Source organism: Haliotis cracherodii, unplaced genomic scaffold, assembly GCF_022045235.1.
Source record: "Haliotis cracherodii isolate W230 unplaced genomic scaffold, xgHalCrac1.p SCAF_10, whole genome shotgun sequence".
In the NCBI taxonomy this organism is placed as follows: domain Eukaryota; kingdom Metazoa; phylum Mollusca; class Gastropoda; order Lepetellida; family Haliotidae; genus Haliotis; species Haliotis cracherodii.
The window spans coordinates 35,828,871-35,846,252 of record NW_027266265.1 but is presented as its reverse complement, the minus strand read 5'-3'; the positions used below and the strand labels follow the sequence as shown (position 1 = coordinate 35,846,252).

General features: G+C 41.4%; 1 protein-coding gene across 3 annotated transcripts in view; it reads left to right on the top strand.

Annotated features, from left to right (window-relative positions):
• The first annotated feature begins 375 nt into the window (after positions 1-375).
• Positions 376-17,382, top strand: part of LOC139454343 (1-phosphatidylinositol 4,5-bisphosphate phosphodiesterase gamma-1-like) — a 102,019-nt gene continuing 85,012 nt past the window's right edge. For all 3 annotated transcript variants that reach the window (XM_071235975.1, XM_071235976.1, XM_071235974.1), the window contains exon 1: positions 376-769. In XM_071235975.1, coding sequence (XP_071092076.1) covers positions 589-769 — 181 coding nt within the window. In that variant the 5' untranslated portion in view covers positions 376-588. The remainder of the gene's footprint in view (positions 770-17,382) is intronic.

The window sequence follows — 17,382 nt, the reverse complement described above, 5'->3', positions numbered from 1 at the left end:
TTACCTAGGGGAATTGGGGCGTGCCTCTTTCATGGCCACCAACCGTATCCCAGGAGACCCAGGATATCACTTTGGGCTGACATGCCTTGGCATCCCCCAAACTCTTCCCCGTTTAAAAAATCTCAAAACAGTGACGGTAACCAAATGAATGAAAGTATGGAGGGAAGAACGAACGAACGAATGAAAGGATGGAGAGAAGAACGAATGAATGAATGAATGAATGAATGCCCCCAACCCCCCACCCCGACCTCCTCCACTCACACACACACACACACACACACACACACACACACACACACACACACAACCCGCCCTGTTCGCTTGCCGGCTCGCTTGCCGTGCACAATACATATTATGAAAGCCGCCTGAGTCTATCCACACCAAAAGCTGACAGTCTGCAATTTCACATCCGTGTTAAATATTACACCGTCCTTGACCTTCAGATAAGATCAACGACGACCATACCGTAAAATAATACACATCCTACTCGTTCACCAGCCAAGCAAGTGGCCTGAACAGAGGCCAAGGAGGACAGTAAAACTGATCGGAGGCTGATGCCATACGCACACGAGGGATATCAAGCGGGCCATGGCGGGGTATTATGCCACAAACACATCAGAGAAAAACTTACGGAAACTCGAGCGAGGCGTGGTGGTGACAGTGTTTTGTTCCTCTAAGAAAAAGCCGGAGAATGTTACCTTAAGAGCCATTCTGGAGACCAAGGAGATCATTTGTATCTTATATGAAGGAGGAAAGCCTGAATATAGAGGTATGTTTATGTTATTTACTCATGCGTGACGCGTTCGTTCATGTCGTTATGTTCTATGTAGCCATGGACGTTTAAACGTCGTATCGTTTCCAACATTGGTTACGTTTATTGCATTATTGGTGATACTTATTATGATAATTGTAATAAGGTTTTCATATTAGTTTGTCGTGAAGGAAATTAGCCCCATTTTGGTTAGAAACACGAGAGATGAGTGACCTAGTTCAGTTCTACTTCCCGGTTCAACATTGTACATGTGGATGTAACTAGCAGGGACAGTGTTAGTTGTGTAAGGTGTATCTCATACGAGAGATTCCCCTCAAAAGGTTCCCGTAGGCCTCACATCCTTTGAGAACCCTGGCGCTTCCGGGTAAACCCAGGAACCTAGCTACCATTGTATGAGGGGACTAAATGTACGGGTGATTAGCCTCAGGGACTTGTAGATCGTGTGTCATTGTAACCTCAAAGCGTGGATCGAGGGGAGGGGATATCAATCACTGAATTGTGTGGTCCAGACTCGATTATTTACAGACCGCCGTCACAAAGCTGGAATATTATTTAGCGTTTAACAGCAAACAAACAAATACCATGCATCATTTCTGCAATATCCTTTAAACTTTCTTATTTCCTTGACACCAAATGTTAAGTTTTAATAATTATTTCATTTCGTGTTAAATAATATTTCACATTACATAATGAATATATTGCAGTGTGAGGTGTGGATAGAGAGGGTAGGGTGATATCAATCACTGGATTGGAAATCAAATTTTAACATTTGAGAAAATATTGTTAAAAATTCTTTTCCGGGTTCATGAGTTCATGCTACAAAAAAAAAGACATCTATGAAAAATATAAAGATATTTGTGTAACTGTAAAGTTAGGAGCAATAACTTTCTTAGAATTTTTTCAAAGCATCTTTACTGGATGTTACTGCTTTGTGAACTGAAGTCCCCGAATTTCATTTTAAGCCCAGTACCAATTTATCTGCCGCGAGTCAACTAATTTACAAACAGAAATGTTTGGGTCGAGACATTAAAACTGCGTCACCTCACCCGTCGTCAGGCAATAAAGAGTTACTTTTTTATGCAGATTGTGTGAATGGCAGGTGCTTCCGGTAGGGCAATACACACCAACCCTTTTCGCGAACACCTGGTGTCTTCACTTATTTCCAGTGGTCCATTCATATAATTTTCACAGCTCTTTTAATTTGCCCTTTTACGCCAAATGGAATTTGTTTCTGTTGATAGTCAAGACTGGTTATTCTCTTGCATGGACGTTTTATATTTGATAATAATAATAATATTTTTTTAATAATAATAATAATAATAATAATAATAATAATAATAATAATAATAATAAGTTTTGAAAAATGTAGAGAGGCAGGGTAATTCATGACGCAAGGGCAAAAGTGATCCAACCCCCTTGGCATAACAGCAGGAGTAAGGGATAATCAACGCATCACTTATTTATCCCACAAAATCGTGTTATAGTTGCAAGGGCATATATACTGAGGGAAAAAAGAAAGTATACCTAGAGTATTTTTATATGTAATTGAAAGATCTGTTGTTAAAATTGATTTATGTGATTATGTCTATGTAAACATTAGTCATTCCTGCAATGTTGAGAGTAATCTGTGGCTGGTTCACGGGTGGCCCAGTCGTCTGAGGCGCCACGATTCGCTGTTCAGAGTTGTGACCCTTGGACACGCCAGAAACCTATGATTGTGGGTTCGAATCCCTGTTCGCCCCGATTATGTTAGAGTAATTTTGTATTTTTCACAGTAGATATGTTGTGATCAAACGGAGGAACTTTTTTTTTGCTATAAATGCTATATAAATTCATGTTCAAACGTGTGATAATGGTTCATAGAGAAACGCACCAAATATAAACTACCGTAAATTAGAATTTCAGATTGTTTTATAAGAGGTTTTGCACTAATAATCTTTTTTCTTTAAATAAATAAATAAATAAATAAATAAATAAATAAATAAATAAATAAATAAATAAATAAATTAGATATTTTGTTTTCAAATAAATAAATAAATAAATACTCAGTCCATGCCTGACACAAGTGGGGAGGGAATGAGTGAATGACCGCTTTGATCAGTATTTCAGTTATATCACGACGAGGCAACTTTATGTGTGAGGAAAGCCCGAAGTGATGCAGGTCTCAGACGTTTTCCACTTTGGTGAAAACCACGATCACGGGTAGGGTGCTGATAGATCGAGACACATAATCGGGGCTAACCGGGATTGGAAAACCACGAGCATTTCTTCCTGGCGTGCCCAAGGGACGTAACTCCGCACAGCGAATTGTGACCTCTTAGACGACTGGGCCTCCCGTAGCCCTGACACAAGTGGGGATTGGTTGGTCAAGATGGATGTTTGGTTTAAATACGCCCTGGCTATGTGTCAGCACCCCCAAAACGCCCCCCGTTGTCGATGTTCCCACGTGGAAGCATATGACACTACCAATCACCGGTTTGACCAAGACTTTGTTTCTTTTGTTTCTGGGTTAGGTCATACTGTGTACCGAGTACCCCATGCTTGCCGACTACATGGGTCGAGTGGTCAGGTGTTTTCGCGTCATAGTACCTCGAAATCGTGGAACATCTCACATGGGGATGGGAAGGCCAGGATATATATGTTTTCAGTCACGGTTTTCCAGACCGTTTTGGCCGCCTTGGTACTGCTGGGACATTGCTGACTGACTTAAAACAACATTCACTCATTACACTGACTTTCCCCATGAATTAAACAGCCGCAAAACCCAATGGCTTGTATAAACGTGGCTTGTGTAAGTTTTATTAAAAATATACATTAAGAACATTCACCATGAGATTAACAGTCGATTAAATATAGGCTTAAGGTGTTCCATTCAGTAAGTCAGCACCATGCCAGTGCTCGTGGGTTTCACTGAAGTGGTAAACGTCTGAGACCTGCATCACTTCGGGCTTTCCTCCCACATTAAGCTGACACGCCGTGATATAACTGGAATACTGTTAAAAGCGGCGTTAACCCCAACTCACCCACTACATTCAGTAATACTACCTCCTGGTGTGGGAGTTTTCCAGTACTACTGTGTCCTCACACATCCGTGTATGTTGTACGCCTTAACTCATAACTATAATTGTGAAGCATTCATCTTGCCCCGGGTTGTGTGGGAGGTATCCATGCAGTAACTTGATGCAAGTGAATGCACTTTATGTTTGTTTGTTGTTTAACGCTGCACTCAGCAACATTCCAGCTATGTGACGGCGGTCTGTAAATAATCGAGTCTGGACCAGACAATCCAGTGACTGACGTTATGAGCATCGATCCACGCAATTGGGATACGATGACATGCATCAACCAGGTTAGGGAGCCTGACCACACGATCCCGTCACGCCTTTTACGACAAGCATAGTCGCCTTTTACGGCAAGCATGGGTTGCTGAAGACCTATTGTACCCCGGATCTTCACGAGTCTAGGAACTGTGGCACAGTTCGAGGTCAGATAAAAAACAAACTTTTTAGGTTTTGAGATATACCCCTCCATACACTCAGATACCTTAAATTTAATAGTAAACATTTTTGAAATTATGGTGAGCGCCGCTTTTAGCAATATTCCAGCAATATAACGGTAGGGGACACAGAAATGGGCTTCACAAATTGTACCACGTGGGAATCGAACCTGGGTCTTCGATGTGACGAACGAATGCTTTACCCACTGGGCTACCCCACCAACCATTTGAAATTATAAGATGGAAAACAGGAAAATCAAACTACTATTGCAAATGTTATCAACCCGTAGGAAGACAAAGTGTCTAACAACACCAACGAAACAAGGAAGGCTTTGTTGTTCGCCGGCTGAAGGTCAAGTGAGCTTTTGTCGTGGTCCGTTTTCCCCTTGTCCTTCGTCCGCTGTGCGTCGTAAACATCTCCTCAGAAACCAGTGAACCTACATGTATGAAACTGAAACGTCACAGGATTGTTCCATCCAATGATGACACACGATTTGTTCAAGAGATTCGCATCCGAATTTCAATATGGCCGCCACAGCAGCCATATTGAATAAAACCTCTATTTATAGTCATAGCTCAGCCAATTGTTTTCAAAACGTGATGAACTTTGGTATATGTTTATCAGGTAGTGGGGCTCAACACACATGTTCCTCTTTTGCGACATTTAATATTTTGACCTTGATTTGACCTTTGGTCTTTGGCCATGATCTTAAATTCTCCCACAATGCACCCCCCCCCCCCCCCCCCCCCCCCCCCCCACACACACACACACACACACACATCATCTCAGAAAGCACTGCACCAACGAAGATGAAACTTCGTATGCTTGTTTCCACCACTTTATGACACCCGAATTTGGTAAGAGGTTTTTATCTGTTTTTTTTTCACCTCAGCCAGTCAAGTTTTGAAAAAGCTATTTCTGGCAATAACATTGATATTTTTGTTCAAAATGGAATGATTGGTTGATTGGATGGTTTGTTGTTTAACTTAGCAATATTCTAGCTAAATGACGGCGGTCTGTAAATAATCGAGTCTGGACCAGACAATCCAGTGATTGATATCATGAGTATCGATCCATGCAATTGGGATCGATGACATGCATCAACCAAGTCGGCGAGCCTGACCACCCGATCCCGTTAATCGCCTCTTACGACAAGCATAGTCGCCTATTACGGCAAGAATGGGTTGAAGGAGACCTACTCTACCCCGGATCTTAACGGGTCTCAAAATGGAATGAAAGTTGACACATTTGTAGTTACTAGTAGGGCACAATATGTATGTTACTTGGTTCGCAATAGTGTTAATTTTGAACGTATTTCACCATGCTATTAAATTCTCTAAAAGGAATATTTGCCACTGAAACAGCCAGCCTGGGGGATTTAAACTTTGCAATGTAGATTGATCGTTATGATGACTTCATATGTTCCTCATAAGTGTAAGTATTTAGTTCTCAATGTTTATGTAAAAAAATGTTTATATATCAATGCTGACAACCATGACTTACGTGTCTGTCTTTGTTGGCATTATTAACTGTAGAAAATATATGCAGGACAGCAACAGACATCCTTACCTTGTCAGTGTAGCAGGGCGTGGAGTCATTCCACAGATGACATCCTTACCTTGTCAGTGTAGCAGGGGATGGAGTCTTTCCATAGATGACATCCTTACTTTGTCAGTGTAGCAGGGGATGGAGTCTTTCCATAGATGACATCCTTACCTTGTCAGTGTAGCAGGGGATGGAGTCTTTCCATAGATGACATCCTTACTTTGTCAGTGTAGCAGGGGATGGAGTCTTTCCATAGATGACATCCTTACCTTGTCAGTGTAGCAGGGCGTGGAGTTATCCCACAGATGACATCCTTACCTTGTCATTGAAGCAGGGCATGGAGTCATCCCACGGATGACATCCTTACCTTGTCAGTGAAGCAGGGCATGGAGTCATCCCATGAAAGACATCCTTACCTTGTCAGTGTAGCAGGGCATGGAGTCATCCCACAGATGGCATCCTTACCTTGTCATTTTAGCAGGGCATTGAGTCATCCCACAGAAGACATCCTTACCTTGTCAGTGTAGCAGGGCATGGAGTCATCCCACAGACGACATCCTTATCCTGTCAGTGTAGAAGGGCATGGAGTCATTCCACAGATGACATGCTTACCTTGTCGGTGTAGCAGGGCGTGGAGTCACCCCACAGATGACAATGCTTACCTTGTCTGCCTGCTGATGGGGTTAACCTCATTGGTCATGTTGACAAGTCGTCCAACCTCAGTTCCGTGGTTCGACCAACAGGACTGAGAAATTCTGTGGCCGCTAAACTTGTATTCATTATCTTGAACTGCAAATCCCCAATATGGTAATTAATGGAAAACATGTAGACCTGCTTCCACCCCAAATGTCTTCTCATTCCATGTACATCCTGATGACACCAGTGCCCCTTGAGCGCGCAACATTTGGCCAAGAAGTTTAACTTAAGCTTCAGGTATATCGATGATCTGATATCGTTCAATAACAATCAAATAGCCAATTCCCTTCCACTGATTTACCCACCTGAACTAAAAATACAGGAGGCCAATGAGACCGCCTCATCAGTTTCATATTTATATCCAAACATACAGATTCAGAGTGAGTGAGTTTGGCTTTACGCCGCTTTTAGCAATATTCCAGCAATATCACGGCGGGGGACACCAGAAATGGGCTTCACACATTGTACCCATGTCGGGATTCGAACCCGGGTTTTCGGCGTGACGAGCGAACACTTTAACCACTAGGCTGCCCGACCGCCCCTACAGATTCAGAGGGACAAAACACTCTCCACAAGACTGTATGACAAGAGGGATGACTTCAACTTTCCATTAGCCAACTTTCCCTTCATGTCGAGGAATATTCCAGCAGCTCGAGACCTTGGTGTGGTACAATCAAGCATGCTCTTTCGACAAAGATTTCATGCCACTGTTGCTCAGGAGTTGTTTGGTCCAAGGCCTCAGTAAAGCTTTCAAAAAGTTTTATGGTAGCCACGAGGAAGACATTTCCAAATTTAATGCATCAGTGACAAAAATTATGTCCGATGCAATTCCCTATTTTGACTTTTACCATATGTTCCCGTGTTTTTTTTAGATGAACAATTGATTTGCCTTTGCATATATTTGTGATGGGCGCTACCTTTTCGCGAACACCTGGTATTATTACTTTTTGGTAGTGATTCATGCACATGCACAGTCGGAATCGTCAATCGACTCTGCTTTATGCAGATATTTCTGTTGGGTGTGGAAAGGATTTTGTCGCCTTGTTTATATTATGCACTGCTGAATACAAAATATAATTCAGTGATGTGTTAAAGTATTTTTAAGTTTTTAAAACGTCAACGGCAGATAATTTTAATAATCAGTCACGATTATCTGCCGTTCGGCGCAAAGGGAAAATAGTCTTGAAAATAGCGTAAGAGAGAATAACATCCTCTACATGTATTCATGATATAACAAATCATTTTGATTCAGTTGTCCAAAGGATCCGAATTCGCTGTGCACAGGTGCGTGCCTTGGCTACGCCAGAAACCTCTGATTGTGGGTTCGAATCCCATTTCGCCCGATTATGTTTCAAGTTTTGTCAGCACCATACCCGTGCTCGTGTGTTTTAACAAAGTGGTAAACGTTTGAGACCTGCATCACTTCGGGCTTCCCTCCCACATTAAGATGACACTCCGCGATAAACTGAAATACTGTTAAAAGCCGCGTTAAACTTAACCCACTCACTCACTATTATTACCTGAAGCAGGATCAAGTAGTTTATTTTGAAATAACGCATATGTCATTATTTGGGTTTTGTTGCACAAGTATATGCTTTCTACGAGGTGAGGGGGCACGGGTGGCCCAGTCGTCTAAGACGCCGCGATTCGCCATGCAGATTTGGGTCCCTTGGACACGCCAGAAACCCGTGGGTTCGAATCCCGGTTCGCCCCGATTATGTTTCTAGGTTTGTCAGCACCATACCCGTGCTCGTGGGTTTCACCGAAGTGGTAAACGTTTGAGACCTGCATCACTTCGGGCTTTCCTCCCACATTAAGCTGACACGCCGTGAAATAACTGGAATACTGTTGAAAGCGGCGTTAAACCTAACTCACTCACTCACTTCTACGAGGTGACTTGAAGGATCGGGCGGTCAGGTTAGGTGGCATCGTTTATGGCGTGTCACGGTGCCCGGCGGGGTGGGAGGCTGCTCATGAGTTTGCCCCAGACTTTCTTGACTACTTCGCATTGGTCAACAGACACCTAATGCAGACACAGGATCAGTTCGTTATATTCCAGCGTCGCCATGCACAATAACGATGACAACACCTCACCAGAGATTAGAATTGGCTTCGTTATAACGCATTATTCGTTGTATAGCCTAATTCCATGTCGGTAGGTATCCGTGACTGATACCTGTGCACAGTTTTTCCGGGGACTGTTTAAACCTGCAGATCAGCAAATAATATATTTGTGTTCAAGGGGAACAGAATCCTCTTTGTATCCCAGATTACGAACCAAGGGCGGATGTTTGCCATTGTGCACATGGGTTCTTAAAAGGCAGGAAAACCTTTTGTGAGGTTTTACAATATAGTGCAGCCCATAATGAGGTTCATCCCCAAGCACTGCAGTCTGCACTCAAATGTTTTATAATACGCACGCACGCACGCACGCACGCACGCACGCACGCACGCACGCGCGCACACACTATTTGAGTCTCAGAACGTATCCATCAACCCTCGTAACTTGTCTCCGTCTCTACATGTCACAAGTTGTCGCAGCACACATGGCGTGAACCGAACGATCTGAGGTCTTCAGCAACCCTTGCTTGTCGAAAAAGGCGACTATGCTTTTCGTAAGAGGCGCCTATACATGTATAGTTCGGGGGGTCAGGCTCGCTCGCTGACTTGGTTGATGCATGTCATCGTATCCCAATTGCGTAGACCGATGCTGATGATGTCAATCACTTGATTGTCTGGTCCAGACACGATAATTTACAAACCGCCGTCATATAGCTGAAATAGTGCTGAGTGCGGCTTTAAAAAACAACAACAACAAAAAACAAAGGAAAGACACGGATGTATAATAATTATAGATTTGTGGTAAATACCTATCAAAGGATGTCCGCGTGCTTCAGGTGTAGTTCAGGCTGTGTTGCGTTGAACATGGACAATTGTAGTGTAATCTATTTGTCCAATTCGAATGCGGCAGAGCGGTTATTCATATGACGCCTTCGCCGACTGATGCTGGGCTGAATTACAACCAGGATGCATCATATATGCAGTATAGTATCATATTTTGCTTTCTGTTATTGTATTTGTTTTCTTTACAAGGAAAAGGCATGCTTAGGGGCGTGCTGACCAACTAAATCAACATCATTTTGAAAAATAGGGAAAACTTGCGTTCTGAAAGTTTTCATATGTGTTCCTGTTGATGTAAATATAGGCATAATTTCAAAAAAGTAAGTATTTACTCCCAGACGCCGCGCTACAGCACATTTCTGATAGGAAGGCGGTCTGTAAACAAACTAGACAATCTAGTTACCGATGAACCAGAAAACCCAGTGACACGAGAGTGCATTTACTGATTTTGTTGAAATTATTTAAAACGATATTTTAATTTTAATTATGTCTCAGCATAGATAAATGATACTAAGGTTATAATGAAACTCTTGGACTTCAGTCCACCAACGACAACATCGACCCAGCTCAAATAAATATAAAACGTCAATGCAAGTAATAACCATTCTTGATTATCCGCCGAAGCAGATTCCGTTTACCGTTATAGCTGTGAGTGAGTGAGTATGGTTTTACGCCGCTTTTAGCAATGTTCCAGCAATATCACGGCGGGGGACACCAGAAATGGGCTTCACACATTGTACCCATGTCGGGAATCGTGACGAGCGAACGCTTTAACCACAAGGCTACCCGACCGCCTTTATAGCTGTGAAATACCCTATATCAAAACCCTATACAGAAACATGTATATGGCACAGACAGTTTCATCTCATGAGATTTTTTATCAGAGATTTTGGGGAACTAGAGAATTTAGTTGTATAAATGCTATAATTCAAAATAGAGCCTGTCGTTTTTTTCTAGCAGTAGATAAAAACTCCAAATTTGGCCATCCGCGGCGGGGTGTGTTGGCTGTCTTGTGTAACACACCAGAAAATTGAGGTAATCCGTTTATGGAGAAAACTGAATATGGCAGACCCATCACTTATTTTAAATGTAGTAAAATTTTGGTCTTTTAAATTCCGTAAATCATGGAAAATACAGTAATTAATTTAATCCATACATTGAATTTGCCGTCGATTAACGTGTTCCACACTGCACGAAGAGATTTTAATGATATTACAAATAGTCTGATTCCTATTAAATACGATATTTGGCCTCGAGGCCTATAGCTATGGAATGACACTGGCCAAATAAATGGAAAAGAAACTTAGAACGTTTCGATTATTTAAAACTAAGTTTCAACGCATGTACGATCTATAACTGATAGGTATCATTGTAGTGTTCTTGCAAAGTTCGGGGCGGTCGGGTAGCCTAGTGGTTAAAGCGTTCGCTCGTCACGCAGAAGACCCGGATTCGATTCCCGACATGGGTACAATGTGTGAAGCCCATTTCTGGTGCCCCCCGCCGTGATATTACTGGAATATTGCTAAAAGCGGGGTAAAACCATACTCACTCACTCTTGCAAAGTTCAGATGCGGTACACTCCCTCCAGAAATAGAACTCGGTCGCTTTGCACGTCCAAAATTCACTTACTTCATCGTATTTGGAAATACTCTGACAACCAACAAGTGGAGGATGAAGTCCACTTTTTAACTAAATGTCCATTCTATTCTGACATAAGATTTTCATTGTGGACACATGCCTCTGACCCGTTGTTCCCTTATATGTCACAAACTGACCAGACCATATCAGTGATGTGGAATGATCTGCTTATTTCTCCCCTCCCCGTTGGTCCTGCTTTAATCGCAGAACACTGTGCAATAGAATATTTTTCAAATTTAAGAATGATTGTATTACATATTTTTAGCACTATTATGAATATATTTGTATTCTGGGGTCTCGTAAGTCATTTGTGGCCGGACAATGTACATTGGTGAATGTTTTGTATTATCTTTTCGTATGTACATTACGTGACACCGTAATAAAATAATCTTCTTCTTCTGTGAAAATGATAAAAATGGAAACTCAGTGATGACACCAGGTGTTCGCGACAGGGGTTAGCGTGTTCTGCCCTTCCGGTAGCACCCGCAATTCACACAATTTGCACAAACGTTTGTTTGTTGTTTCACGGGGCACGGGTGGCCCAGTCGTCTAAGGCGCCGCGATTCGCTGTGCAGAGTTGCGTCCCTTGGACACACCAGAAACCTATGATTATGGGTTCGAATCCCGGTTCACCCCGATTATGTTTCTTGGTTGGTCAGCACCATACCCGTGCTCGTGGGTTTCAATGAAGTGGCAAACGTCTGAGACCTGCAACACTTTGGGCTTTCCTTCCACATTAAGCTGACACGCTGCGATATAACTGGAATACTGTTAAAAGCGGCGTCAAACCCAACTCACTCACTCAATTGTTGTTTAACACCGCACTCAGCAATATTCCAGCTGTATGACGGCGGTCTGTAAATAATCGAGTATTTTTAAGCAATCCAGTAATTGACATCATGAGCACCGATCTTAGAATGAGAACTAGACTGCGTTCATTATGAAACTGAAAAATGTTGGCTTTATACCATATCAAATGACGATGTGATGCTAAAATGCGTAAAATGATATCTGATCACGTCTGTCTTCAAAGAAAAAGTAAAGTGAAAATAATTATTGCGATTTGTTTGCGAATATCACATTTCCTAACTACATGTAGTCATTTTCCGAAAGAGAAAAAATCACAATATTCGTAGAAAGTATTCAACTACACATGCAAAACTACTACAATTTAGTTTAAACGTATTTTATTCTCATGAAAAGGATTGGCCACAAGTTATCACAACTTAGAACCCCCTCTCCCACAGATTTACATAGATGCTTATTTACAGTTAATATATTAAATGACAGAATGGAAAGAAAAGAAATAGAGAAACGTATGTACATTCACACTGCTCACTCAAACCTTTTTGTTTTCTTTATATATGTATGTATGTATGTATGTACATTCCTAAAAATGCTTTCGTTCACATGATTAGGAAAAAATTGCATTGCCCACTAGCATCGGGTCAATATTCACAAGTATCTTTCACAATTAACAATAGTGAGTGCATCAATTCATTTCTACCTGATTGAATAAAGGACATTTAATGAAAACATGATATGAATTTTCACATGGGCTGCCACATCGGCATTTTGGATCCTCGTTTAAACAGTTTCTAAAGAAGTTATTTTTAATTCACTGTCATCATATCTTAATTTTGTATGTATTATGTTTATTTCCCTTAGACCATATGATAAATATGATGGAACTGTAGATTTATCTGTTCTTAAACTGGATTTAAATCGAGAGAAGGTTTCAATCATCCTCTGCTGAATAAGAAATGTATTCCACAATTTGATAGCGGATGGTATAAACGAGGATTCAGATAACTTAATACGTATAGTAATAAAGGCATAGTTATATTGTGAGCAGTTCTCAGGTCGTATGTTACGTTTGTCCCGACAGAGTGAGGTACTAGATCTTTAAAGTATGAAGGTGTCATATTGTCGTATATTTGATAAAATAAACACAATTTACGTTTTCTCCTACGCTCTGATAAGGGCTCCCAGGAAGTTTCGATATATATTTTGTTGACGGAAGTATAGGTTGGTTAACCAGTTACACTTCTTGCTGCTTCCAGTTGGAGTTTTTCTAATCTGTCACTCTGCTCCTTGGTACAACCGTCCCAAACTTCACATGCATATTCAAAGTGTGGTCTAAGAAACATCACATAAATCTTATTCAACACACTACGACAGAGCATAAACACACTACGACAGGAGCACATCCGCGATGACGACAATATAACACCCATGTGTTTGTGTGTTTTAACGTTTTCAATGTTTCATTATCCAAAAATAATTTCAAAGTTCTCGGCGGCTCTCTTGTGGAAACAAGAATTGATTTTGTTTTGCTCGGATTATCTACATGTAGAATTAACCAGTCTTGAGCCCAATCATTAATTTTGTTTAAATTGCTATTCATAGTAGTTTCTACATATACAATGTTATTAGATGATATGCCCAGGGATGTGTCTTCGGCAAATATTCTTGTTGAATAGTTCAGTTTATCAGTTATGTCATTGATCAGTTGTGTCATTGATCAGTTATGTCATCGATCAGTTATGTCATTCATCAGTTATGTCATTGATCAGTTATGTACACAAGGAACAGGAAAGGGCCTCGGGCCTAGTACCGATGTAGACTACTACCACTGCAGTACTACTACTACTACTACTACTACTACTACTACTACCACTACCACTACTACTACTGTTACAACTACACCTCTGCTACTACTACCACTGCAGTACTACTACTACTACTACTACTACTACTACTACTACTACTACTACTACTACTACCACTACTACTACTACTACCACTACTACTACTGTTACAACTACACCTCTGCTACTACTACCACTGCAGTACTACTACTACTACTACTACTACTACTACTACTACTACTACTGTTACAACTACACTTCTGCTACTACTACAACTGCAGTACTACTACCACTACTACTACTACTACTACTGTTACAACTACACTTCTGCTACTACTACAACTGCACTACTACTACCACTGCAGTACTACTACTACTACTACTACTACTACTACTACTACTACTACTACACTACACTACTACTATTACAACTACACTACACTACTACTACCTCACCTACACTACTACTACATCTACTACAACTGCGACTACTACATTATTACTACTACTACAACTACTACAACTACACTACTACTATTACACTACTACTACTACATCTACACTACTAATACCACTACACCTACAGCTACAAGTACAACTACAGCTACAACTACACAACTACCACTACAATTACACTACTACTACATCTACTACAACTACTAATACTACATTATTACTACTACTACAACTACACTACTGCACTACTACTACTATATCTACTACAACTACTACAAGTACAACTACACTACTACTACTACATCTACACTACTAATACCACTACACCTACTGGTACAAGTACAACTACAGCTACAACTACACCACTACCACTAGCCTCGGGGTTAAAGCGTCGCTCGTCACGCCGAAGACCCGGGGTTCGATTCTCCACATGAGTACAATGTGTGAAGCCCATTTCTGGTGTTTCCAGCTGGTATAGGACTAAACGCGGCGTACAACAACCACACCCACTCACTCATTACATACTACAAAGTTGGTTGTATATCAAATGTAGGCGACTAGATGCACACTGAACATGATACATGTGTGATATATCTTTTTGCCACATACCCCTTTGGAATGTTATTGTTCGTATATATCTGAGGTATTACAAGTGGATAAAAAATATTCCTCACATTACACTTTGGAATATTGCATTGGTGTCATTATTATTTCGTCTGTGTAGACAACAAAATACGCGGTTATTAAATCACAAAATGTTTAGAGCGTACAAATATGAGTAAAAATTCATGCAACCAGGGCTCACTTGCACAAAGCGATCTTAGAGCTAAGATGATCGTAACTCTTATACTTTAACATAGGCTTACAAAAGTCTTAGCGCTAAGATCGCTTTGTGATTGATACCTGTGATGTAAATATTGACCTGATGCTAGTTGGAAATGCAATTTTACCTTATCATGTGAACGAAAGCATTTTTAGGAATGTAGCTACATATATAAAGAAAACAAAAAGGTTTGAGTGAGCAATGTGAATGTATATACGTTTCTCTCTCTCGTTTCTTTCCTTCCTTTCATTTGATTTTTAACTGTAAATAAACATACATGTAAATCTATGGGAGAGGGCGTTCTAAGTTGTGATAACTTGTGGCCAATCCTTTTCATGAGAATAAAATATGTTCAAACTAAAATCGCTTTGTGCAAGTGGGCCCAGGTGTACAGTCCTGTTGAGACTTAATTGCGCCGGCACTTCATCACCTCTTTAATGTTATATGCAGAAGAAAGGCGAGCTTCAGATTTTCTGCTACTCGTGCACTTGTTAAAGGTGATAGCAATAACCTTTATGTCAGGTACGCGAGTGTTATATCGAGTGTTATATAATGATACCGAGACTTTTTACAAAGCTACCTATAAAGTTACAGCTCGATTTAATAGAACCAGTTCGCTTTATGATGTTCACTTTCACAAGTCACCTTCTTAAATGAAAATATCGGAAGGGCCTATAAAGTCACACAATGTCGATTCGTGTCATGGCTCAACCACATAAACATGATACCATGACTATAGAGTTGTTGTATTGAACACGGCACTTTCACTTGAACTTTGCCATACACCTGGGTCACGGTGACATACATATTGCCTGTAGTTACCTTACTACAAACTACAAACATGCTATTTCTTACCGCATGTTAAACTACACAAGCCACTGTCCCTATCTACTGGTTGAAACTACTGTTCCGAATCACCACATTGATCTGGAAGTATGTTGTAAAACTAGAAACGACAAATATAAGGAAGTTATGTAAACATTCACTTGCAAGTATTCACCGAATGTGAATAGAAATATTTTAAAATATATCTTTATGTGAGAATTTCTAAGTAAACGAAAATTCTCTATAGGATGTTCTTACCATGGACTAGAAACTTTACTTAAGCCCCCATTACACAGGGCTGCGACCTTTGTGCCACCTTCGAGCGATCAAAAACTGGCCAGGCCGCTCAATGGTCGCCTAAACCCAGAAAATCTTGTTTGTATGTAACTGCTCCAGCAGCTGTTCAGCAGTAACTGCTCGAGTTGTTCAGCGTCTGCAACCACAATGAAACACTGCAGGTACACGCCCTCTATGTATAGGCAGGCTGAGGAGGCATTACAGGTAGCACAAAGGAGGCGGAAGCATTGCCATGGTGTCTCAAATGTTGCCGTGGTCGCCGAATGGAGGCACGGCGATCGCCATACTCCATGACGATGTCTGAACCTCCTGTGTACCACCTTGGAACAACCTAGGCAACCATTTTGCCTCCTTTGAGCCTCCAACGACGACCTGGCAAATTCTATGGTTGCACACGGGAGGCACAAAGGTCGCTATCCTGTGTAAAGGCCCCATTAGGGATGCATTTGATACGATCGTTATGATTTGGTTTCGTTGTCGAAGTTCTCAAGAACAAACAGCATTCTATGAAGGCGGGTATCATGTTCTGGTTAGGTATGTGTCTCTACTGTCCGGGTGACGGTGTTAGAAAACCGGGGTGGGTGTTGGGGTGCATATCAGTGCTGGGCCCATTGACGCGTTCAATAAACCCATTGCTACCTGTAGATCTGTATTCGGTAAATGTGATATCATTGTTAGGTGCTATATTAAATGCACGTTGCGAAAAACGATGCTTCAATGTGGTGTGTGTGCTTTTGCCTGGGTGAATAAATTAAACATTGACCCAGGTGTGACATTCTTGCGCAATTATTGAATAAGGGAGAATAGATTTGTTGGGTCTGTGTATATGTGTATGTGTGTGTGAGAGAGAGAGAGAGAGAGAGAGAGAGAGAGAGAGAGAGAGAGAGAGAGAGAGAGAGAGAGAGGGGGGTTGCACGTGGATTGGGGAAGTAGTGACGATTGTGTGTGTGTGTGTGTTGGTGTTGGTTTGGGCAGTAGTGAGTGTTGTACGTGTGTGTGTTGCGTGGGTGGGGGTAGCAGTGAGGGTTGTGTGTGTGTATGTGTGTGTATGTGCGTGCGTATGTGTTTGTGTGTGTTGGGGTGGATTGTGAAGAAGTGAGGGTTCCGTGTTTGTGTGTGTGTGTGTGTTTGTGTGTGTGTGTGTTTGTGTGTGTGTTTGTGTGTGTGTGTGTGTGTGTGTGTGTGTGTGTGTGTGTGTGTGTGTGTGTGTTTGAATTGGTGGGAGTGGTTGTGAGGGTTGAGTGTGTGCTTGTGTGTCTGTGTTGTGCGTCGAAAGGAGTT